We start from the raw sequence: 25843 nt of genomic DNA, 5'->3' as shown, positions 1-25843 counted from the left end.
TTTTGAATTGCAGTGAGGCCTTGTTAGAGCTCTGGCAAGCCCACGGCTCTGCTAAAACGGTTGCCGGGGGAGGGGAGAGGGGGTTCTCAAGAGGCCTGGAGAAAATTTAGCATACCTGCATTAAACAGAGTCCTGGCACTGTAGTGGCCAACCCCCACCCCACCCCAGGCACTTCCAGAATGATTCTGTTTTTCACTTGGGGTTCAGTGGCATACGTGGAAAGTCACATCACACAGTTGAAATGGATCAGACACTTCAGCGCAACAAACCTGCTTGAATAACCATTTTCAAACTCCTTAGCTTTTTGCAGTAAGTAAAGTGAGGGGAAAACCAGTGGAAAAAGTAGAATAGCAATTGCTTGTCATGGTGTTGTAATAACATTCCTGACAACAATGGGAATGAAGGCCCAATGTATGGAAGAGACCCACGGAGGGGCATTTTACTATGTGTGGCCCTTGATGGTGCCGCATTTTGGAAGCTGCACCTGCAAGCAGCAATATCTCCCTGGATGTTCCCAAACAGACCACCTGTACTGTTGTGTGATGCCTAGAGGGTGGGTGAGTGAGATGGGGCAGGCTGGGAAAGTAGGAGCATCATTTACAAGGATGGGATCAGTTAAATAGGATAAAGGAGGCCAGGAGTGAGGAGGTCCAGGGGCCAAATGTGGCTATTCAGGCCTCGCTCTATGACCCTTGGACCTCTTCCGAGGCCACACTCCTCTATGGCCCCTGCTTCGCACCCTGCATGTTTTGGCCTGACTGGAGTGTGTCATTGATGCTAATAATGCTTTTGGCTTGTCATAACAAAAGACCAGAGAGTTGGGTGAACAAAAAACCATCCTGTTCAGAAGAAAATAACAATAACTCATGGCTCCACTCATGTTTATCTCTGACCCTGCCTGCCACTGGCATGTGGCCCTTGGAAGGCTGCCCAGAAAAGAATGCAGCCTTTGGGTCCAATAAGAGATTCCCCAGCATCACAAGGTTGTGAAGCAGGAAGTGGGTGCGAGTAGAGCCATAGCTGGGCAGTAGAGCATGTGCTTTGCATGCAGAAGGTCCCAGGTTCAATCCCCAAAATTTCCAGAGCAGGCTGGGAAAGTTCATTAGATCATGGGTAGGCAAACTAATGGTGCTGGAGGAGACTCTTGAGAGGCCCATGGACTGCAAGAAGATCAGATCTATCCATTCTTAAGGAAATCAGCCCTGAGTGCTCACTGGAAGGACAGATCCTGAAGCTGAGGCTACAATACTTTGGCCACCTCATGAGAAGAGAAGACTCCCTGGAAAAGACCCTGATGTTGGGAAAGATGGGGGGCGCAAGGAGAAGGGGACGACAGAGAATGAGATGGTTGGACAGTGTTCTCGAAGCTACCAGCATGAGTTTGACCAAACTGCGGGAGGCAGTGGAAGACAGGAGTGCCTGGCGTGCTCTGGTCCATGGGGGTCACGAAGAGTCAGACACAACTAAACGACTAAACAACAAGAAGGCAAACTAAGGCCCGGGGGCCAAATCCGGCCCAATTGCCTTCTCAATCCGGCCCGCATATAGTGTGTTTTTACATGAGTAGAATGTGTGCTTTTATTTAAAATGCATTTCTGGGTTATTTGTGGGGCATGGGAATTTGTTCATTATTTTTTTCAAAATATAGTCCCCCAGGTCTGAGGGACAATGGACTGGCCCCCTGCTGGAAAAGTTTGCTGACCCCTGCATTAGACTGACTTAGTTTTAATCTGTATCCTATTTGAGAGCCAGTGTGGTGTAGTGGATAGAGCTGTGGGGCGCCACACTGGTGTGGCAGGAGAAGCACAGAATTTTTGGGTTGGAAGGGACTCCAAACGTCATCCAGTCCAGCCCCCTGCAATGCAGGAATCTCAGCTCAAGCATCCATGACCAACGTATGCTTAAAAACCTCTAAGGGAGAAGAGTCCTCCACCTCCTAGGGAAGAACGTTCCACTGTCAAACAGTTCTTATTGTCAAAAAATTTTTTCCTGGTGTTTAGTCAGAATTGTTCTTGTAACTTGAAGCCATTGGTTCGGGTCATACTCTATGGAACAGGAGAAAATAAGTTGGCTCCATCTTCCATGTGACATTCTTTTAGATATTTGAAGATGGCTATCCTATCTGCTGTCTCTTTTCCAGGCTAAACATGCCCAGCTCCCTCAACTGTTCCTCATAAGGATTGGTTTCCAGACCCACAATCATCTTGGTTGCCCTCTTCTGCACACATTCCAGCTTGTCAACATCCTTAAATTGTGGTGCCTAGAGCTTGACACAGTATTCCAGGTGTGGTCTGACCAAATGTCCTGTACCCTCAGCCTACCTGGCAGCAAGTCCCGCTGGCATGAACAGTGTGTAAAGTCCAAAGTTTAACAGTCAGGAAACACAGTCTGAGGGTCAATCCACGTAAGCGAAGTCCAAAGTCCAGCAGTCAGGAAACGCAATCCAGAGTCAAACCCAAAGCACAGCGCTGTAGAGGTCCTGGAGCATCCAAGCCAAGGTCCATTAACATCAGCAGCGGAGCAGACCCAGAACCTCAGCTCCACTTCCCTTTTATACCTTGCATGTTGATTGCAGCACCTGGGCTGGATGAGGTAGGTGACCCTCACCTGTTCTGAGCCTACTATAGCTGAGGAAAGCCCACCTGGGCTATGGGCTCTTGCCCGCCTCAGCCTCCAGGAGCATAACCTCCCACTGCTCCCTGTGTCTCAGAGCCCGCTTTGGTTGTGGAGACAGGGGCCTCTCTGGCTATGATGAAGGGTCCTGATCTTCTGGTCCCTGCACAATGACCCCCATCTCCTTCACCCTGTGTGTACTTCCCATGACCCCAACTTCTCTATTCCCATCCCCAGTTTGCCCCAGTGGGTCCCAGTCACGGTTACACCCCTCACCAGGATCCTCTTCCCACTGTCCTGCCAGTGAAAAGAAGTTTGAGAACCACAAGGTTAGAGTGTTAGACTAGGACCTGGGAGATCAGGGTTCAAATCCCAACTCAGCCATGAAGCTGACTGGGTGACCTTAGGCCAGCCAGTCACTGCCTTTCAGCCTGACCACAGGTTTGTTGTGCGGTGTAAATGAGGGGTGAACCATGCACATCACCTTGATCTCCATGGGGGAAAAGGTGCAATAAATTAGGTCCCAGCAGAGTCTGCAAGTCAGCAGAAGGCAAAATGTTCCATTTCCTGGGCAGGAATTTAGTCTGGGGCCCTTTGGAAAAGGGATGGCATTTTTGGCTACTGAGGGAGGGAAACACATGTCAGACTGGCACACATGTATCCTGGGCTGAAGCAAGGGAGCCAAGAGGAGGGCACCCCTTCTGGGCTCTCCCACTCAAAGCAACTGCCATTGCTGAACCTGATTTGGTACCCAGAAAGGACAATCTGGATATGGAACAACTGATTGGTTCAAAATTGGGAAAGGAGTACGACAAGGCTGTATATTGTCTCCCTGCTTATTTAACTTATATGCAGAATTCATCATGCGAAAGGCTGGGCTGGATGAATCCCTAGCCGGAATTAAGATTGCCGGAAGAAATATCAACAACCTCAGATATGCAGATGACACAACCTTGATGGTAGAAAGTGAGGAGGAAATAAAGAACCTTTTATTGAGGGTGAAAGAGGAGAGTTCAAAATATGGTCTGAAGCTCAACATCAAAAAAAACGAAGATCATGACCACTGGGCCCATCACCTCCTGGCAAATAGAAGGAGAAGAAATGGAGGCAGTGAGAGATTTTACTTTCTTGGGCTCCATGATCACTGCAGATGATGACAGCAGTCACGAAATTAAAAGACGCCTGCTTCTTGGGAGAAAAGCAATGACAAACCTAGACAGCATCTTAAAAAGCAGAGACATCACCTTGCCAACAAAGGTCCATATAGTAAAAGCTATGGTTTTCCCAGTAGTGATGTATGGAAGTGAGAGCTGGACCATAAAGAAGGCTGATTGCCAAAAAATTTATGCTTTTGGATTATGGTGCTGGAGGAGACTCTTGAGAGTCCCATAGACTGCAAGAAGATCAAACCCTATCCACCCTTAAGGAAATCAGCGCTGAGTGCTCACTGGAAGGACAGATCCTGAAGCTGAGGGTCCAATACTTTGGCCACCTCATGAGAAGAGAAGACTCCCCGGAAAAGACCTTGATGTTGGGAAAGATGGAGGGCACAAGGAGAAGGGGACAACAGAGGGCGAGATTGTTGGATAGTGTTCTCGAAGCTACAAACATGAGTTTGACCAAACTGCAGGAGACAGTGGAAGACAGGAGTGCCTGGCGTGCTCTGGTCCATGGGGTCACGAAGAGTCAGACACGACTAAATGACTAAACAACAACAACAACAACACACAGGACAATCTTGCCTTAGGAACCGATTCGGATAAGTGAAGCGGTTATTTTGATAGTAGGTCGGTTGCTACCTTTCGTTGCACACATACAAAGATGATGGTGAGTATATTATTAGAATCATAGAATCTTAAGAGTTGGAAGGGACCCAAGGGTCATCTAGTCCAACCCCCAGCATTGCAGGAATTTCAGCTAAAGCATCCAAGGCCATTCAACCTCTGCTTTAAAAACTCCAAAGAAGGAGAGTCCATCACCTCTCATGAGAGTCTGTTCCACTGCCAAACAGCTCTTGCTGTCAGGAAGTTTATCCTAATAAATCAAATTTTATTAATTTGATTCATTACTAGCTGCCACCATAAGGTCCCAGGGCAGGTCACAACAATTTAAAATGCAACATGGGGGGAAATCCCACTAATTTAAAACAAATCACCATCGCAAGAACAGGGTGCCTCCTGCAAAATATATCTCAAGCGCGAAAGGCCAAGGAAAAACAGTACGTCTTCAGCATACAATTAAAACTGCAGTGCCAGTTCCAGACACACCTCTGTGGGGAAGGAGTTCCGCAACTTTGGGGCTGCCGCAGAGAATGTCCTGCAACAGAACTACCCTAGGGCCCCCTGTGCCAATATTAACAGCTGAGAGGGTCTGTAGCAAAAGAGGCAGTCTCTCAGGCATCTGGGGCCTAAGGGTGCAATCCTAACCCTCTATCCACCGGGATGAGTGAGTTGGGATGTGGCAGATTCCCAGCTCAGACAGATTTGGCCAGGTTAAGTCCCATGTCACCTCTCAGCCAAAGAGATACGTCAATGTGACTTCTCCATCCCAAATTAGATGGTGCCAAGCTGAGTGAGCCGAGTATGGTGGGTCTTAAGCAAGGCCAGCACTTTTGCGGGGGGAAGGTTACGCAACTTGCCTCAGGTGGCAGATTTTTTTAAAAAAAAATTATTAAAGATTTCGTCATTTACAAAAATACATGCATTGTCTCTTTTTTACAAGTTGTGTTTTCTACAGATCAGTTTCATTTCTTTTGTGAGACATTAGTGTTGCATGCAGTATTTCTACTTAGTGTAAGTGTGGGGTTTTGTGGCAGCAGTGTAGATGTACCTGTGGGCGAGTCAATTGTGGTGGCAGGGCTGGCAGCAGTACAGGGGCAGGCAGGAGGCCCATTTTCTGCAGGGGGGCAGTTTGCAAATAGCTGTGAAACATACTGACCCCCCCCACACACCCCAAGGGCATATGATATGAAAAGTACATCCCCTTGCTTCTCAGTCTGATATTTTTACATGATTTTGTATGTTTCCTGGTTTATGACTTACCGTTATTTTTATTGATTATAGTTTAATAATTCTTTATTGCAATTGGTAAGTGTAAACTGTTTAAGTATTATTTGCAGCTATTTAATTTTACTGTTTACTATTAGATGTATTATTGAATATTGATTAATTTGATATAAGTTGTTTACTGTATTTTAAATACATTGTGAGTTTTTTATATTGGATCAGGCTGTTATCATTAATGTTTGACATTTGTTGTTGTCGTTGTTTAGTCATTTAGTCATGTCTGACTCTTCGTGACCCCCTGGACCAGAGCACGCCAGGCACTCCTGTCTTCCACTGCCTGCCGCAGTTTGGCCAACGTTTTTATGTGTGTTAGAAGCCGCCCAGAGTGGCTGGGAGTTAGGAAACTGTCTCCTATGCCTGTTCAGCTTGGTCACCTGGTGTAAATTCCACCAGCAAACAAGGATGCTGTAGATCAAAGCACACAATGGAAGTCAGTGGGGAGGGTCCAATCCTCAGAAATCAGACCCAGACTCACCTGCCAGCCCCACCTACCCTGTTCTGAAAGAGCACAGGATGTAACTCTTGGGCAACTGCACAGCAGCAGAAAATAAAACTGAAGATGATCTACCCTCAGTTTGCTTCACTTCTTCCTCTCCTGCACACTGTCTCATGAGTAGGGACCCAGAATTTGGGAGAGGGGCTGAGCCTCAGGGCACTTTGCACTTGAGGAACATGGGGCACTTTGAGCACTTGTCCCCCACCCTGCTGCAAATTAGATGCATGCAGGGTCAAACCTTTCCCAGTGGAGGCTGAAGTCAATCTGGTGGCATATGAGCTCCCGCTTCCTCTGCCCATGTGAAGTGCTCCCTGCCTTCTGTCATTCACTATTGCCACGTGCAGCCGCTCTCCATCTGGGTGAATTGCCGCCGGTTATCGTAGATGACAATGAGGAATTCAAGGCGCAACGCTAGCCAAGCCTCTACACCGCCTCCTCAGCACGAAGGTACCGTGGTCCTGGGATCAACAGGAAATGGCGGCCTTCCTCCCAGCAGCACCAGTATCAGCCGCCGATGTCGCCTCCGCATCTGCCCAGGACTGCACCATTAAACGTGTACTCAACTGGGTGTGGAGGGGGTGGCCGGAAGGGTCTTTCGCACCAGAGTTCCAGCCGTTTGCAACCAGACAGCATGAGCTCTTGGTTCCTCGCGGCTGCCTACTGTGGGGAGACCGAGTCCTGGTTCCCCAAAGACTCCGCCAACGCATCCTCGAGACTCTGCATATCGGCCACCCGGGGATTGTCAAAATGAAGGCATTGGCTCGGTGTTACATCTGGTGGCCTAACATGGATGATGCCATCACTTCATGGGTTGCCTCCTGTCAAGCATGCCAAGAGTCGAGACCTGCACTGCCGGCAGCTAAGGGTAACACCTGGGAGATGCTCAAGGCACCCTGGTCGAGGGTGCACATCGATCTTGCCGGACCCTTTCATGGCCGGACCTTTATGGTAGTGGTGGACGCCTATTCCAAATGGCTGGAGGTGGCCCTGATGCCCTCCACCACTCCCGAAGCCCTCATCCGGGTGCTGCGGAGCCTGTTTGCAACTCATGGGTGTCCTGATGTCCTCGTCTCGGACAACGGACCTCAGTTCACATCAGGCACCTTTGAAAGGTACCTCTTGGGGCTGGGCAACAGTTGGACTTCCATCCCAATGGGGCACTCTTACACTGTCTCCTGAGATAGACAGATGCCAACTAGCCAGCCAATTTATTCTTGTGATTTTAAGTTGTGTTAAACATAGCATTGTGTTTCAACTGTTGTAACCAGCCTTGGGGTGATGAGCAGGTAAAATTAATAAATCTTAACAATAAAAATAATTCATTGGAAGGGCTATGGGCCCAAAGACAATACAATTTATGGCAGCTGCCAGACGATGTGCAGACAACTTTTCATTTTATGGCTGCTATCCAGAGAAGCTCAAGTCTTAGGAGTTGTGTGGGGTGTATGGAGTGTTAGGGCAGGGGCAGTATCTCTGGTGGGGGACACATCGTACTGCTTCCAGAGTAGTTTGTCCACCTTTAGTCCGCCCCCCCCCCCCCCCGCACTCAGCTCTGGGGCTCTGATAAGTTGTCAGCATGCAACAGTGGCCACACCCTTGGAATAGCTTTGATTGCTGGCTAAAGCAGGTGAGGGGAGCCAATGGGTCTCAAGCCCTTGGTGAGCTAGGGACTAACCCTGCAAGCGAAGACAGGCTTCAGCTGAGTGAACGGACAAGTCCAATAGCAGGCCCAGTGGTTAAGAAGGCAGTTTCTTCACATAGAGGGAAGTGAGGGGTAGATGGGGCTCAACCACCTGGGAAGGTAGAAGATCTTGGAGAAGAAAAACTCTGACCCTAAACCTCCACTGTCTTGTGGGATATATTCAGGAGAAGAAAAGGCCAAGGAGCAAAGCTACAGAAATCTGGAGTCCCTAAGGTGAATTGGATGGCGCCTTGTAGGCCTCTTTCTGGCACCTCCTGCAGCCCAGCTGGTGTCAAACATCTCGCTCCGCTTTTCTTTGGACCTCATAATCAAGGGCGAAAGGGGGGTCTTGTCATCTGGGCAGCCCAGGACCTCCAGACACACTACCCAGGCTTGTGCCCTGCAGAGAGAGGGAGGCTTGCAGGGGACACCTGGACAAGGGGGTGATGTCATGAATCCTGTGGAGACCTCTTGGTAGGACTGGCCAGAGTGGGAGGACTGGGATGAGAATGGAACTGGGAGGGACTGGATCCCAGGGATCAAGTTATATATATGTTATCATTGTAATCTGCTTGATTATATGTGATGCTATTGATTGGTACTAACCTATAATTAATTTGTATAGGAAAATAGGATGGAATGATATTTGGTAACTAAAAGGATGGCCAGGTTTTGAATACTGAGTTGATTGTATAAATATTATCAATCTCCATCACTCTGTCACATGCACACACATACACAACTCACATACTTGGTATACAGATTTATTGAACAATTCTTTGTGTTTGCACATCTGTGGGGAAAGGAAGCATAATTACATATGTATGTTAAGGGGAATTTCATATGTATGTTAAGTTGCTAATGTGTATAACAAGTGGTCGCTGCAAATTCTCCAAGCAGGCTGGAAGACACTGATCCACGTCTAGGGGAGGGGCCAAGTGGACAGTCATGGGAGTAGCCCACCTCGGTGCTACTGGACACCCCAAACACTGGGTTACAGCAAATGTACATGACTGGCTAAGAGCCTTCCCCCTCCAGGAAGGTGCCTGGGGACAAAGCAGACAGTGAGCTGGCCTTGTGGAGCCAGCCTCCATCACCAAGGATACAGAGGCTGCTCTGGTGAAAACAGATCTGCTGAAAGGGGTGCCAGCTTGCTTTCCCGGTCCTGTGGCTCAGAACAACCACCACGTAAACAACTGTGATCTTCAGAAAGGGACTTTGGGGAAATGTCAAGTGCTGGGGGCTTCTTGACACCTCACTATGTGCTTAGCCTGTGCTGCACCTGTCCATCTGAATGCTTGTCTCCTGGCTGCTCGTGTATCCCACTGACCTATGCATCCAAGCCTTTGGCAATAAAAATGTTGGGAGCCCAGGTATTGCATCTTCCAATGGGGGCCAGGACAGAGCACTGCAGTTGCTCTGAGCACTGCATTTGGTCATCAGGCTTCAGGAGTGCTGGTGGTGCCAGTGCTGGTGGGACTATTGCACTGGTACAATGATCGAGGCAAATACGCTATCCATGGGCATATTTAACATAATGAATGACTCATGATTCCCTGGAGGGGTCTGGCTATTCTTTGCAAACCGGGGTGGAAAGGTAAGGCCACGTCCTGCAAAGCCCTGCTGGAATCCAACTGGCTGGTTACTTCCACCTAGCACTGGTGGCCTTGGGTTCAAATTATGCCTGTCCCTTTTCCTTCAGAAGTGCTGGCTGTCACGAAGTTGAGAAGAGAGTGAGCCCCAGCAACCTATTATTATTATTATTATTATTATTATTATTATTATTATTATTATTATTATTATTATTTGTTGGTGAGTTTATCTTATCCAAGGCAATGGAAAGCATCTTACAACAAATAGGGAAATGAATGAATGAATTCATACATACCTTTTATAGGCATTTTTTTGGGGGGGAGCATACACAAGATTAATATTACACTAAAGCTTATCAAGCAGAATGAGACAACAGCACAATCTTAAGTACTTGTAAAAATGATGGCTACAGATGCTCTTACTCCCATTTTTAGCTTGTAACAATTCAGTGTATTTTCTAGTGTAATGGGGAGAGGATTGGAAGGTATCCCATATTCTGAAGCCACTAAAATACTGAAATCCTTAGTGAGTTGTGCAGCATGCCCCTAGGAACAGATCCCTGGAAATAAGGCAGATCAATAAGCCAAATTCCAAATAACTATGCACAGGATTGCAGTACAGTATTATTGTATACATACACAAAATGTTATTTTCCCCTTGGGCCTGCTGAAGAGTTGAGCTTAACCTAGAAGCTTGTATTATTGCATAGTGCTAGAGTAAAAACATAAAAGTCCACTAAAAATGTGCTGTCATGGATTTTTCCCACACTTCCCACCAGCAGACTCACAATCCAGTGCAGCTTGTCTCCTCTTCCTCCCTCCTGAAAAGTCATTATCTGCATTTCTCACCTCATCACATCAGTAGATGTGCATATTAATTTATTATGCAAGCCTCTAGGTGTCTACGCAGAAGTAAGCCCACTGTATTCAATTAGGCTTTTTCCCAGGTTGGGTTTTCTTCAATCAGCCACATCAGTTGTGATGTTTGAGACTGCTTTATTTGGTCTCAACAACAACAGCCACTGGGGAACCCACAAAAGTGGGATTCACAGGCCTAAAAATTACACAGATGTTCCCTCACCATAGCTGTACACATGTGTAGAAAGTAACTCACATTATCAAAGGAAAAGCCAGCCTACATTATCAGAGCTGAAGATTTGTCAGGCAGAAGTACAAGGTCGAGTTTTCCCAGCACAAACATTCTTGGCATTTTCTCAATAATGTCTAGGTAAGCAGACTCCCCTTTTCACATATAGGCTGTCTATCAAAGCAAAGAATCATAGACTCATAAAATAGCGAGTTGGAAGGGGTCCTGAGGATCATTTAGTCCTACCCCCTAAAAATGCAGGAATATGCAGCTGTTCCGTAGGGGGACTGAATCTGCATCCTTGGTGTTATCAGCATCATGCTCTACCCAACAGAACTATTACTGTACAGTCACTTTTGCTTTTGTTTCTACTATGTCTTTGTTTCTGTTTATACCGTACTTTGTAGTAACTTTCCTACTACAATGTATTTTGAGATTTGTGAAAAACATGCCCTAGTGTACAATAGCAATCCCACATAATAACTTGGAAATAGGCCAGGCTGAACACATGCCTTACTTCCAAGGAAACACTTGCTGCATTTTACGCATAATTACTTTAAGGTGGGAAAACGTGTCATGCAGGAGCCCTTGAACTGCTCTCTGCTGGCGCACCAGGTTAGCTGAATCCATCTGTCCATACTGAATTATGCATTCCTTTTTATTATAACTGTATTTATGCAGCTGTTCCAATTTTTGTATTATATATGACGGTAAGTATAGGCATACATTGTTATATTCTAGGGGAGACAGGGCGGTGTAGTGGTTAGAGTGACGGACCAGGACCTGGGAGACCGGGTCTGAATTCCCGCTTGAACATAAAGCTCATTGGGTATGACCTTGGGCCACTCAAGTCTAACCTACCTCACAGGGTTGCTGTTGGGATTAATTGAGAGTGGTGTGAGCCACCATGATATCCTTGGAGGGAAAAGTGGGATATAGATGCAATGAATATTGGGCTGTAAACCACCTTCCCAAACCCATTATTGGACGGAGGTACTGTTTTGCTTGCTACTGTTTTATGCATTTTTGAGTTTTTAAACCGCACTTACCTCCCTCTTAAGTGGACAAAAATAATGCACAGGATCGGTGCGCACAAATCTATTGCCAAACCCAGCACATTTTTGCAGCTGCTCCTGGGCATCATGTGGACAAGAGTTCCACCCGCCCACGCTTATGCACAGTACGTATTTGAACATGCTTAAAAGGCAGGGACTTTAACGCCAGAGCGCGCTCCAACGCCCCCTGCAGACGGACCCAAATCCGCGGCACAGCGCCTTTTTCTACCGCGCCTGCGCAAGGCCCCGCGGCGCCGTCACGACGCTCGCTCCTCATTTCCAGCCACCCACCGCCTCCCCTTTTCCTGCCCCCTTTGTCCCTTTCTCGCCTCTCACCCAAACCTTGCTGTGGGAAAGAGGCACAGAGGGGGGAACCTAAAACGCCTCTCAGCCCGCCATTGGCTGCCGTTTGCGCGGGCTGCGGGGGGCGATGAGCGCAGCCAATAGGACGCGCGAGGGCCCGCCCCCGCCCAGGCGAACGCCTCCGTCCGGCGTGACCAGCGGCCACTCAGCGCAAGCCCGCCAGAGCCCCGTCGGCCAATCAGTTCGGCGGCGGAAGGCGGGGCGAGCGCAGCAAGCACGGGTGAACGGTTTCCGGCCGCGCGCGCCTTTTCCCCTCCCCCCGCTTCTTTTTGGCGGACCCCCCTCCTCTTCCTCCTCCCTCGTTCCTCTCAGCGGCTTTTCCTGAGGTGAGGAGGCCGAGGCTGCCTGGCTGGCCGGCCGGCGAGCAAGCAAGCGCGGCATTTGCGAGCCGGGGTCCGGCTGAGGGACGAGGCGGGGGCGGAGGAGGAGAAAGGCACCTGCCGGCAAGGCGGGCAAATCTAGGCCGGGGCTTCTGTAGCGCCGCTGGGCCTCTTCGCCGCCGCCTGAGGTGAAGGAAGAAGCAGCCGCGGGCAAGGCAGGAGCGAGCAAGCGACCGAGTGAGTGAGTGAACGAGCGCATGCGCGGCCTACCTCCCCCTCACGCCTGGTCCGGGAGCCCCAAAAGACCCCTTGTCCCTCTTCTCGCCCCGTCCACCTCTCTCTCTTCAGGGGTTTGGAAGAAGTCGGCGCTGCCTCCTCCTCCTCCCTCTCCCGATTGCCGGGCAAGTACCCGAGGGACCGGTTCCGAGAAACGGAGGTCCGTCGGCGAAGTCTCGTGCGCGGCGAAGGGACGCAGCCTCCGGTTTTGGACCGCGGAAGCTGCGGCGAGAAGGAGAGGGCGAGATCCGTGGTGGGGCCAGGCTGTCCGCTGCCTTTTCTGGGTTCTCGGGGCGGATGGGGCCGGCGGGAAAGCTTTCGGCGGTAGTAGTACACTAGTAAGGTGGGGCGGAGTGTGTGTGTATTGAAGGGGGAGGGCTATTGCTTTGCCTGCTTCTTGTTTTCATTATGTATTTTGGGGCTTTGTTCAGCGACCCGTCCTGAGGCTTCCGCGGAGTATTGGCATCGCCTCCCGGAATCGGAGGCCGCGTGTTTATGAAGGAGCCAGTTTGCTGGAGGGTTGCTGTTTGCGCGCGGCGGTGTGGGGAGTAGGGGACCTGGGCCAGGTCCAGGGGCTTTCTGGGGGATGCCTGACCGAGCAGGGCTTTTTGTTTGTTGGCTCCTTCGTGTTGCTAGCGCTGCCTTTGTCAGCCTGGAGCCCCCCCCCGGTGTTTCCGGGCAGCTGCTCCCGTGGAGGCGAGTCAGTACACCTGAGGGTGGTTGTAGCTCGAAACCACCTGCAGGGGAATCGCTTTGGCAAAAGTTGCCTGGCCTGGCAGCATCCAGTGAAACGATTCAGCACACGCAAAAGGAAAGATATCTTCACATATCTGTATAGTGAAACTCTGAACTTGGCTGGCATTAAGATGTTATGATGGTTGTTGAGGTAGGTGCTTCAGATGAGGAATGGGAAAACTCGCAAAGGAGGAGATATGTGGCATTGGTTGTTAGCAATAATGAGCTGTGTATGATTTCCAGGACCAGAGGCAGTATGCCTATTGGATGCCAGTTGCTGGGGAACAATAGTGGGAGAGGGTTGTTGTCCTGTGAGCTTCCCAGAGGTATCACGTTCTCCACTGCAAAGAGATAGGATGCTGGTCCAGCAGGGCTCTTTTTGTGTGCCACACAGGTGACTTTGCACCTGCTTGAGATATGGCCAGTCAACCCAAGCTGCTGTTTTCTGCTCTCTGGACTGCAGCTGTTGGCCTGCTTGGCTCGGTGCTGGATGGGACCAATTCGGACAGTCCGCCCCTGCCACTTAATGGATCCAAATGGTTTCCAGAGAGTGATAGGGGATATTTTATCCCATGTTGATGGCCTTTCAGCTGATTCCCTGGTGGCCCACTGGAATGCAGAGTTAACCAGGGCTATTGACTGTGAAGCTCCCTCTTTCCAATTGCATGGAGCCCAGACAACCTCGTGGTTTTCTCCAGAGCTGAGGGCGATGAAATAATTGCTGAGGCGGCTAGAGTGCTGGTAGCGGAAAACTCATTCTGAATCAGACCGAACACGGGTTAGAGATCAGCATTGAGCCTACCAAGTGGCGATAGCATCGGTGAAGAGGACCTTCTGCACCGCCTGTATTGCATCTGCAGAAAACAGCAGCAGGAGACTCAGGTGGTTCACAGTCTAATGGAACCACCTTTGCCATTGGGGCCTGGTAAAGGTCCCCAAGATCTCATGCAATGATTATGCAAAGTTTTTTGCAGATAAAGTCGCTCAGATTCAGAAAGAGGTAGATTCCACTGTGGAAGCAGGGCTGGGGCGGGAGAGTGCTGGACTCCTGTCTAGTCAAGTTGCATGGGATCAACTCCAATCTGTTACCTCCAAGGATGTGGACAGGCTGCTTGGATGAGTGAAACTGACCACCTATCTCCTTGATCCTTGCCCATCCTGGCTCATAAAAGTGAGCCGGGAAGGGCTGGGCAATGGGCTCTTTGGGGTGGTGAATTTTTCCCTCTGTGAGAGAGCCTTCCCAGACCCGCTGAAAGAGGCAGTTATTAAACCGCTTCTTATAAAACCATCTTTGGTCCTAGCCAATATGGTCAAATATCACCCAGTCTCAAATCTTCCATTCTAGGGCAAGGTGATTGAGCGGGTGGTTGCTGAACAACTCCAGGCACACCTGGAGGATGCGGATCATTTGGATCCCTTCCAGTCAGGATTCAGGCCTCATCATGTGACTGAAGCTGCTTTGGTCATGCTGGTCGATGAGCTGTTTCCTAGTTCTTCTGGATCTCTCAGTGGCCTTTGATACCATCAACCATGGCATGCTTCTGAACCGTCTAGAGGAGCTGGGGGCACTATTATACAGTGGCTCCGCTCCTACCTCCTGGGCTGTGTCCAGAAAGTGGTGTTGGGGGATGAGTGGGCTCTCACTTGTGGGGTGCTTCAGGGTTCCGTCCTCTCCCCCATGCTTTTTAATATCTATATGAAGCCACTGGAAGGGATCATCAGGGGGTTTGGGCTGGGTGTTCATCAGTATGCGGATGATACCCAGCTCTACCTCTCTTTTAAATCAGAACCAGTGAAGGTAGTGAATGTCCTGTGTGAGTCTGGAGGCAGTTGGAGCATGGATGGCAGCTAACAGATTGAGGTTGAATCCTGACAAGACAGAAGTACTGTTTTGGGGGGATGGGGTCCGGAATGGGGTAACTGTACCTCTGAAGGACCAGGTGCATTGCATTTTGGACTCACAGCTGTCTGTGGGGGCACAGTTCAATTCTGTGTCCAGGGCAGCTGACTACCAGCTCCATCTGGTATGCAGGCTGGGACCCTACCTGCCCGCAGACTGTCTCACCAGAGTGGTGCATGCTCTGGTTATCCCCTGCTTGGACTACTGTAATGCACTCTATGTGGGGCTGCCTTTGTAGGTGACCCGGAAACTACAACTAATCCAGAATGCGGCAGCTAGACTGGTGACTGGGAGTGGCTGCCAAGACCATATAACACTGGTCGTGAAAGACCTACATTTGCTCCCAGTATGTTTCTGAGCACAATTCCAAGTGTTGGTGCTGACCTTTAAAGCCTTAAACGGCCTCAGCCCAGTATACCAGAACGAGCATCTCCAGCCCCATTGGTCAGCCCGGACACTGAGGTCCAGCTCCGATGGCCTTCTGGTGGTTCCCTCACTGCGAGAAGTGAGATTACAGAGAACCAGGCAGAGGGCCTTCTCGGTAGTGGCACCTGCCCTGTGGAACGCCCTCCCATCAGATATCATGGAAATAAACAACTATCAGACTTTTAGAAGATACCTGAGGCAGTCCCGTTTAGGGAAGTTTTTAATGTTTGATGTTTTACCGTGTTTTTAATATTCTGTTGGGAGTCACCCAAAGTGGCTGGAGGAACCCAGCCAGATCGGCGGGGTATTAATAATTTATTATTAATACTATTTATTAGTGACTTCCCATAGTCTCTTTCTAGCCCTATGACTTGAGAGTAGTTTTCAGCTGGTGAAGCCAAGGAGTAAAAGTGGACCCCTCTGCAAGCAAAGCACATATTCTGCCCCTGAGCTTTGAGGCTTCTTCCATTTGTGAGCTAACAAAGCTGCCACCCACTGGGTTGGATTTGTTGCAGCTCTCCAAAGTACCAGACACACAGTCCCCAACCTCCAACTCCATCAGGAAAGATCATTTGTAACAGAAGGTGCTGGTATTTGAACCCCTGATCTTGTGGGAAGAAAAATGTGTCCTCTGACACTGTAGTTGTGGGTTCATTGTACTTATATTTAATTCTTTCCCCCCTCCCAGGTTTGAAGATGCAGGGCAACAAGGGCTTCGCTATGGAGAAGCAAAACCACACTCCGAGGAAGCAGCATCAGCACCAACAGCAACAGCAGCAACAACAACCTCCCCCAGCTAATGGACAGCAGGCCAACAACCAAAGTGAGTGGCGGCTTCCTTGGGTAACATCCACACTGGAGGTGGTGTCCTTTCTTGCAGCACTTCATTTGGGACATAGTTTGAAAAACACAGCACCTGTTCCAATTCTCTTCCACATGGGAGACTTGTGATTGCACTTTATTTCACCTTTACTTGTTTACTAAGTGTGAAGTGGCCCTCTAGCTCCAGGGAATTACACACAAACTTATTGTGAGTGGCCAGTGGAACAAACCCATACCAGTCATTTTGGTATCTTTGGAGATGTCATAGTCATATGGTTAGATCTCCTATAGATAGTGCAAGGTATTAGTCTTCCTTTGGACCTGGTCACCACTGTGTGCTCCAAAAATATTCTGTTCATTGTGTACTTGCAGAAGCTACTGTTTTCAAAGCTACTGTTGGTCAGTTGCATGATTGAATCACAGCTTGGTTTGAAAGTCTTAGGCTGGTGAGAACAAGCTCAGTGACACAGAAAGCATATATGAGGTGGGAATTTTTCAACCAGATCTGGTGTGATTTCTTGCGACTTTAGATAAGTACTTAACATGTCTGCCTTAGGTCACCAGAGGTTACTGTTGGATTGACTCTTAAAGGGTGTATCGCCCCCTTTCCCAATATTAGCATTAACAGCAAATCCCTTCAGCACATGAGGATTGCTTATACTTCAAATCCTTAATGTGACTTGTAGACTAAGCTGGCATAACTTAATGATTTGGTTGCTAGTGGCCTAAGAATGCATGATTATTTTTAAATTGCTAGGAGTTCAGGACTTTGTAGATTATAGGTATAGCTAAATGGTGGATGGAGACATGGCTTAGCTTATGCTTCTGTGGCTGATTGGATTGCTTTCTAAGATGGTTTGCTTCTTTCTGCACTTAATGAACATTATGGCTTTCTTTCTACAACTGGACTTGGATGCTCGCTTCTTCATTTGCTGCAGTTCCTCTGGCTACTGAGCACTTTCTCACCTCTTAATGCTCTAGTCCTTTTTCTATCACAGCAATATGTGGCCTCCTTCAAACACCCAGAAAGACTGGTGTTGTGCTTTGATTCTGATCAGTCTTTTAAGACAATGGGTAATGTGTTCTAACTGGCATTGCTATTTGACTGTATCTTGAGTTGCTTCCTCCAGATTGTAAATTTGCAGGCTGTATTTGGAGCCACACTCTCCCATCTGCTGCTGTGTGCTGGAAAGCTTCCTACCAGCACTGTCATGTAAGTGCTGCTAAAAAATCTTTGTTTTGGACCTATCCTTCCAGCATTTGCAGTGCTCTGGCTGTCATGCAGTTGGCTTTGCATTTCCAGTCAATGGGCTATATCTTTCATCTGCGCAGGGCAAAGGCTGCTATGGGGCTGACTCTTCAACTCCCAGGGCCTCCGACTTGTGTTGACCTGCAGTTGCTGCTAAAATAGTTAAGACTGGATGTGTGTTGGGAGACTTGGTGAATGTTCTGACCTTTGTGCTCTTCAATGTGTTAACACTCAGCGTTTGTTCCCCCAATTTTGTAGAGCGATTCTGTACCTTATTCCCCTCAGATGAAGGCCTGACAATTGACATGAAGAATTTCCGAAAACCTGGCGAAAAGACCTTCACACAGAGAAGTCGCCTGTTTGTGGGGAACCTGCCCCCTGATATCACAGAAGAAGAGATGAGGAAGCTGTTTGAAAAATATGGGAAGGCTGGAGAAGTCTTCATTCATAAGGACAAAGGCTTTGGCTTTATCAGGCTGGTGAGTGGCTATAGTGTGCTAAGGATTCCTATGGCTTGGCGAAAGTAGTGCTGCTTTTAGTGCTAGCCACGTGGGCTTGAATGGCCAGAGCATGGTTTCATAGTGTGTGCACTGTGAATGCTGCATGTGGCACTTTCTTTTGTGGAAGCAGACTCTCGCGTGATGTTTCTGAGTTAGGACTTGCAGAATAATCCTTAATGCCTCTGGAATCCCCCTGGAATTTTATGAGGATTGTGAGAAAACCAGTTGCTTACAGGGGGGCCTGGATTTTACTGGCAGAAAGCAGAACGTCTTCCCTAGGGAAGTGATCATTATGGCATGCAACCTTAATGGATTATGCTAGTTGATTCCCCAGTAGCTCCAGAATCCCTAGCTGCTCAGTTTTAGATGAGTTTCGCACATGGAGCTTCCAGCTGTGTACATAAAGAGATGAAGAAGCTCTTGAGAACTTTCTTGGTGGCTGCTGTCCATAGGCTTTTGAACTTACAATGCTGGCAGAGCTGACCTGTTAATGTTCTCAGTCTGTGCTTCTAGACTGGTATTTCTAGAACTGAGGAAGAGGAGATGTGCAAACTCTTGATCTTCAATCATACATAATCATGTGTCAAAGGAATATATCAAGATGAGAGGGCAATGATGAGCTGGTTTATATTCTGTATTTTCTAAATCAGTTGTTTAAAAAATACAAAAGTAAAAAAATAAAATGGCTAATTCAGTGAAGGAAGAAGGCCTAGTCTTAAGTACTTGTTACAGTAATTTTTTTAATCAAAACCTTATAATTTAGAAGCATTAAAATAAAGAATGAACAGTACAACTGTGTAAACATTAAATATTCACTCCTGGTTTGAACTTGGGCAGGTATGTTCTCTATAGTAAACTGAATTAGTTCTTTCTTTTAACTTGCTGTTTAATAACGTTTAAACACCAGATTTTGCACATAAATTTAATGCAAAATGACATATCATCCACATTTATAAAATATTAATAAAATTAGACATGATCTAACAGGTTTATGGGACGCGGGTGGCACTGTGGGTTAAACCACAGAGCCTAGGACTTGCTGATCGGAAGGTCGGCGGTTCAAATCCCCGCGACGGGGTGAGCTCCCGTTGCTCGGTCCCTGCTCCTGCCAACCTAGCAGTTCGAAAGCACGTCAAAGTGCAAGTAGATAAATAGGTACCGCTCCAGCGGGAAGATAAACTGCGTTTCTGTGCGCTGCTCTGGTTCGCCAGAAGTGGCTTAGTCATGCTGGCCACATGACCCAGAAGCTGTACGCCGGCTCCCTCGGCCTATAAAGCGAGATGAGCGCCGCAACCCCAGAGTCTGCCACAACTGGACCTAATGGTCAGGGGTCCATTTAACAGGTTTATAAAATGTCAGAAAAAGGATTCGCATTATGATGTTGAGCCTATAAAATGGGAAAGAATATGGAACAAGAGGCCTATAAAATCAATTTTGGCAAGGATTCAACAATCTACTCTCAAGATATTTTTAAGGTGGCATTGTACACTAGTGATCTTATCATATATAAGCCCCAATTTCTCTCCAAAGTACTTCTGCTGAAAAAAAATAAAGGCATGCATGGTGGGAATATCATTCAGTGACAGCTGTTGGAGAGGTGGTGAATTGGTACCTCATTAGCTTTCATGGGGATATGGGATGGGCCAAATGAAGACTGTTTGGATAAATAATTGATTTTATCTCTCTATGTATGTATGTATGTATGTATATTGCTGGCTGTCAGGATGGTTATTGTAAGGAAAAGAAAATATTTAGAGGAGTTGGATAAAGATTTATTATCAAATCTGGTCCATAGTAATTTTTTAAAAATAACTCAGAAAAAAGGTACTGTATATTAGAAGGCCTGTGGATTTAATCTCCTGTGAAATATGCTGCCGTTTGAAATTCTTAGTAACTTCATCTACACGTGAGATTATGTAAGACCTTAATGGCAACATCTAGTTATTTGTAAACAAAGCAGATTTTTTTTAAAAAAACAGCCTGTTACTACTCTCCATAGTAACAAGTACAACAACAACAACTAATAATGGATTGTGAATATAGTGAATTTTATATCTGGTTTTCTTTCCTTTTCTTTGTTCCTTTTCTTCATTTTCCTTTTCTTCATTTTGGATCCCTCCCAAAGTCTGATGTATAAAGAATTTATTTTGTATCCCAGATCCTATGCCACATAGTACTTTCCCACTCTGTTCTGCTAATTGTTGTTACTCCAGTGTTGAGGCGCTAGGTATGCTGTATTTTTAAGAGTAGCTTACAAGTGTGTGCCCTAAATGTCACACATGAAAAGTTCCAGTTGGAAAATCTTGGGCTCCCTTTTCTCAAGTGTGTTTGGATCTACTCTCCCATGAGAGTCATGCATTCATCGGTTCCCTGATTTTCATCTCTTCTCTCAAGTCCTGGCTATTTGTAATGCCAAAGTGTTCTCTTTGCTGGGCTCCCTACACTCTCCATTCCACTCTCTTTAGGAATAAAATTGTTTTTCCCGTAATATGTGCTTTGTTAGGCAGTGCCTACTCCTTTGTCTCTTCAGGGAGGTGCTTGGTCCAGTAGCAGTGAGCTGGTGGATTATTTACCCACTTGAAATAATTCTGGTGTGGGCTTTAATGGGTGGTGCATGTGTGTTTTTGTCTCCAGGAAACTCGAACTCTGGCTGAGATTGCGAAAGTGGAGCTGGACAACATGCCCCTGCGTGGGAAGCAGTTGCGCGTGCGCTTTGCATGCCACAGTGCCTCACTGACTGTCAGGAACCTGCCACAGTTTGTGTCCAATGAGCTTCTGGAAGAGGCCTTCTCAATGTTTGGCCAAGTGGAGAGGGCTGTGGTCATTGTGGATGACAGAGGCAGACCTTCTGGGAAAGGCATTGTAGAATTTTCTGGAAAGCCGGCTGCTAGAAAAGCCCTGGACAGATGTAGTGAGGGTTCCTTCTTGCTAACCACGTAAGTTATTCTAGTTTACTATTGTAAGTACAATAAAAGAAACCAGGTCTTTTGACTTAGGGCGGTGTGTGTGTGTGTGTCTTACCAGTAAAGGTAAAGGTACCCCTGCCCGTACGGGCCTGTCGTGTCCGACTCTAGGGTTGTGCACCCATCTCACTTAAGAGGCCGGGGGCCAGCGCTGTCCGAAGACACTTCTGGGTCACATGGCCAGTGTGACGAAGCTGCTCTGGCGAGCCAGCACCAGCGCAGCACACGGAAACGCCTTACCAGTAGAGGGCAAGAAAGAGTGCATTTATTCAGTGGGCCTGAATCTTAAGTGATGTTCTCTATCTGTGTCTGCAGAGCTAAATGAAGAAATACAGTATTGCAGTTTTACTCATCACCAGTCATCGCTTATGTTGAACAGGGCTGGTAGAACAAGAACTACTACCAGAAAATTGTGGGCTCTACATTTGGTGCTCATACCTTTATAAGAGATGCTTTTTGAGCACCACAGGACACATGGTGGTTTGCCCAGTCAAACATTATTTGCAAGGCTGGATCAAAGGTATTATGGATTGCTGGCCACAGCAGAATCTCAGGTCTCTCTTATGCTGCTTTAGTGCTTCTTATCTCTGAACATTGTTTTTCACCTGGGAGTCCTTATTGGTCCCAGGAGGCAGCAGCATTCAGCTTCAGGGAAAGAGTGTTGGTAACTATGCTAAGGAAGGCCCTGATCATGCCTAAGCCTGTACTCTAAGCAAAGGCTGCTGCTACCTCTTGGATTTTTGCCTTTAAAGAGGTTGGTTGGCATTTATTTAGGTGGATACAATTTTCATTGACAGCTTCCCTCGACCTGTGACTGTGGAGCCCATGGATCAGTATGATGATGAAGAGGGACTGCCAGAAAAACTTGTCATCAAAAACCAACAATATCACAAGTAAGTACCCCGTGGAAGGAGGAGAAGTGGTGCCTTCTTAGGGGAAGCTCATCTGAGGACAGTTACATTTTCCTGGGAAATACCATTGTTATTAAATGGATTTATTGCTGTTTTCACGCCAATTTCTATAAAGTGGCTTCAAGAAACATAAAAATGTAACATAAAGTAGCATGCAAGTGTTTTTTCACCTTGGTGTTTTTTTTTGTTTGTTTGTTTGTTTTTTTTTTTTTTTTTTTGGCTTTTGCTAAGCATAGTGGTAGGATGCATAAAGCAAACTTAGCTTGATTCCCGTTCTCAGAAACATTCATGATGCAAGCTGCTTGCCTGTAAACTTTACTTTCTGCCTTGACCCCAGTCCTGTGACTCTCACTAGCTCAAGTTGCCTTCTCCTAAGTGACTGGATTTTTTCCACCTTGCTGTTGCAGGGAGCGTGAGCAACCTCCCCGTTTTGCACAGCCCGGTTCCTTTGAGTATGAGTATGCTATGCGTTGGAAGGCCCTGATTGAGATGGAAAAGCAGCAGCAAGAGCAAGTGGATCGCAACATCAAAGAAGCACGGGAGAAGCTGGAGATGGAAATGGAGGCAGCTCGTCATGAGCATCAGGTCATGCTCATGAGGCAAGGTGAGAAGCAGAATGGCGATGGCCTTTGCAGTTTGCTGGGAGCAGGTAGTGCAGGCACCCTGACCTGTCACCCCTGTGGATGTTTTTTCCAGACTTAATGAGGCGCCAGGAAGAACTCAGGAGAATGGAGGAGCTGCACAACCAGGAGGTGCAGAAGCGTAAACAACTGGAACTCAGGTGAGCAGGGAATTAGTCACACCTGTCTGTGAATTTACTTGTCTGTGAATTTACTTGAGATGTGCTGGTAATTGGTAGGACTGTGTAGGGGCAAGGCTGTTGCCAAGAAGTGTCTGAGAGCATCTGTAGCTTGTGCATAAGCAAGTCTGAATTGTTTGATATCACACAATTGGTGTGACTATATGGGAGCCTTCCTTGCAGGCAAGAGGAGGAACGCAGGCGCCGTGAGGAAGAGATGAGGAGGCAGCAGGAAGAGATGATGAGGCGGCAAGAAGGATTTAAGGGGGCCTTCCCTGATGCGGTAGGGGACTTGCTTCACCTGGTGGGGTGGTGAGGGTCAGCTTCTACAGTTCATACAGTTTCTAACCCCTTCTGGTCTGGGCAATAGCACAGAGAAGCTTCTTTTATGTGCCCTGCCAGAAGGAGGTGTCAGGATGTTGTCTGAAGCAAGCTTGTCTTTCTGTTTCAGAGGGAGCCTCCAGATATGCGAATGGGACAGATGGGTATGGGAGGTAAGCTGCAAGTGGTTTTTCCTCTCCTGTTAATGTTTTGGGTTGGGTTTGCTTCGTCAGCTGTTCTATGTGGTGGCTGCAGGTTTCTAAGTCAGCAGGTAGCTGAGCTCTGGGTGGGCCACAGGTGCTATTCACCAGCAGGAATATGTGCAGGAAGGGAGCTGAGCTTTCAGTGGCCACTTAACCCTCAGGGGTATACAAACCAAGAGGCCTCCTTGCTTTTCCTCAGGTGCGATAGGCATGAACAACCGAGGGACGATGGGAGCCACCAGTGTTCCGGCAGGGCCACCACCTGCAGCTGGTCCTGGGCCAATGATTCCTGATGGAGCCATGGGAATGGTAAGGTCAACCAAGTGCAATTAGGCAGGATTTGGCTGAGAGGGTGGGTTGCAAAACCCTTGATCTAGGCAAGAATCTGCATGAGCAGCTTCTCTCTCTGTAAGTTGATTTGAATCAGCTAGCTACATGATTCAACTAATGGTTTGGCAGAGGGCTGAAGCAAAGAAGCTAAGCCGTGTGTTCCCCCTTTTCCTAACTTGGCAGCTGTGCATTTGTTGCGTGGATGAACCTCACTGGGGTGGATTCCTAGCATTAGTTTCCCTGTGCCACAAGACCTGGCCTGTTTGGGTGGCTCCCTAAACACCACAAGGCTACTAAGCAGTAAATTCCCTGTTGTCTTGGCTGTGGTGGGTTGGAGAAACTAATCAAGTCTTCATGTCTCAAACACATTGCAAAGACAGTGTCAGGCAGGGTAGCTGATGAGGTACCCGCCTTCTGGGCATGCTTGTTTAAGAGCAAGACAGAAGACCCAAGTAGGTGTGCGCTTAAGTGATCCAGCACAGTAGTTTGCATCAGCTACTAGTGTGGGTGTCCTGGAGAAGTTGTATTGCTGCTGAAGTAGTATGCTTTTAAATGAGGGAAACTTCCTGAGCGAGGTTTACTCATAATGGCAGCCTACACTTTTTTTAAATAAATAAAGCTGCATTGAGTGCAGAGTGGGGTGGCTTCCTGTGTTTAGAGCAGCTGTGGAGGCTGAAGCACAGTGCAGGCACTTGCACTTTTTCATGCCTTGCCTGTACATTGCCATTATGCCAGTGCCTTTGGATGACTCAAACAGGCAGTGCCATGTTGGTGGCATTGGTACCCTTGCATGCCTCTAGTTGTACCCAACTATCCTGTCTCCTTGTGCTGCTCTGTGCTCTGTTTTGGATACTGAAAAGCATTTTTATTCCAATCTTTGCCAAAAAAGACATGACAGAAAATGAAAAGGGATTGGAAGTCAGAGAGAACTCAGGTGCTGTTGCTTTGGTGCACAGTTTAATGTGTTCTTCCTAAGCCCTCTTGGGCCCTGGCGGTTCCTCCATAATGGCTATTGATGGAGGAGGGAAGAGCATACTAAGTGGAGGTTGCATGGGGTCTGTACAGTTGCAGTCAGTCTTGAGGGATGTTTCTAACCCAAGCTTCTTTTCCCTCCTCACTTTCCTTCAGACTCCACCGCCACCCGCTGATCGCTTTGGCCAGGGCGCTGCAATGGAAGGACTTGGAACCATGGGAGGAAACACACCAGGATTCAACAGAGGAGCTCCTGGGGGGGACTTTGGCCCGAACAAGCGTCGCCGATACTAAATGGGGAGGGAGGCGTGTCCAGTCTCCTGCCCATTCCATCGGGACAACCCTTAGGGGCTTCCCTTGGGCACCCGGGGTCTGGCCATGGCAAAAGGGCACCCAGCCAGATTTGTAAAGGGTTTAGTTGATGCCACAAGGTGCATTCCTGCAAAATGCAATGTGAAAATGGATCCCAGGAAGCTTCACTAGCTGTGTAGTGCGAGAGGCCAGGTTAGGACCTTGATGTCTCTCCCATTCCCAAGCACCACAACACAGGTTCAGCCCCCAGCTAACTCAGCTGCCATTGGAGGCCTGTTCTGCCTTCATGCAGCTCTCTGGATATATTTTTCCAGAGCAGTAGAGCAGGGCCTGTGAGTCTGTAAATGTCTGTAGCTTCAAACGGCTTATCATGTGGGGGACGGGGGACTAGTTTTTTTAAAGAATAAACTTGTAGCTTTTCACTTTTCTCCTCTGGACCATTTTTTCCTTTATTGTAGCTCGCTGGTGCAGCCAGGAGGGCCAGGTTAGTGGTGGTGGTGGTATGGAGATGACTTATTCAATGTGTTGTACCATTTAAAAAAACAAAACATTTTTTTTACTGGTAGAAAAGTACAATCTATTGGACAAATTAAAGTTTCCTGTTGAAGACTCAATTTGAAGCAACTGTTCGTATAACCCTAACTTTGCCTGTCTTGTGTAGAAGTATGAGACTTTCTTTATGTGAACCTGAGTTGTAATCGTCCACTAACAGGTTGAGTTTGTCTGAAGATTGTTACAGGAATGCATTATTAAAAGGGATTTTAAGCCTTTTTCATCTTGTGTGACATCTCTTCTGTTTCTTGGGCTTGTGTATTTCTGGGTTTTGGTCACTAGAGGGAGAACCTTCTGCAT

The 25843-nt window shown here is 47.7% G+C and overlaps 1 protein-coding gene across 5 annotated transcripts; it reads left to right on the top strand.

Annotated features, from left to right (window-relative positions):
• Positions 1–12172: 12172 nt before the first annotated feature.
• On the top strand, positions 12173–25764 carry NONO (non-POU domain containing octamer binding). Of its 5 annotated transcripts, none has more exons than XM_081896796.1 (11): positions 12173–12513; positions 16298–16432; positions 17966–18159; positions 20815–21116; positions 21941–22036; positions 22462–22658; positions 22751–22835; positions 23037–23136; positions 23305–23347; positions 23577–23686; positions 24836–25764. In XM_081896796.1, exons 2-11 carry the CDS (start codon positions 16306–16308, stop codon positions 24971–24973), a joined length of 1392 nt encoding a protein of 463 aa, XP_081752922.1. In that variant the 5' UTR covers positions 12173–12513; positions 16298–16305; the 3' UTR covers positions 24974–25764. The 5 variants fall into 5 exon arrangements, with proteins under 5 accessions (XP_081752922.1, XP_081752919.1, XP_081752918.1 ...); XM_081896793.1 differs by having other exon boundaries at positions 12175–12509; positions 17939–18159; XM_081896792.1 differs by having other exon boundaries at positions 12175–12513; positions 17939–18159.
• Positions 25765–25843: the final 79 nt, after the last annotated feature.

The sequence above is a fragment of the Podarcis melisellensis genome (genome assembly GCF_964234715.1).
Source record: "Podarcis melisellensis genome assembly, chromosome: Z".
Classification (NCBI taxonomy): Eukaryota; Metazoa; Chordata; class Lepidosauria; order Squamata; family Lacertidae; genus Podarcis; species Podarcis melisellensis.
The sequence above is the reverse complement of the archived record's forward strand: the minus strand, read 5'-3'. Positions and strand labels throughout refer to the sequence as shown.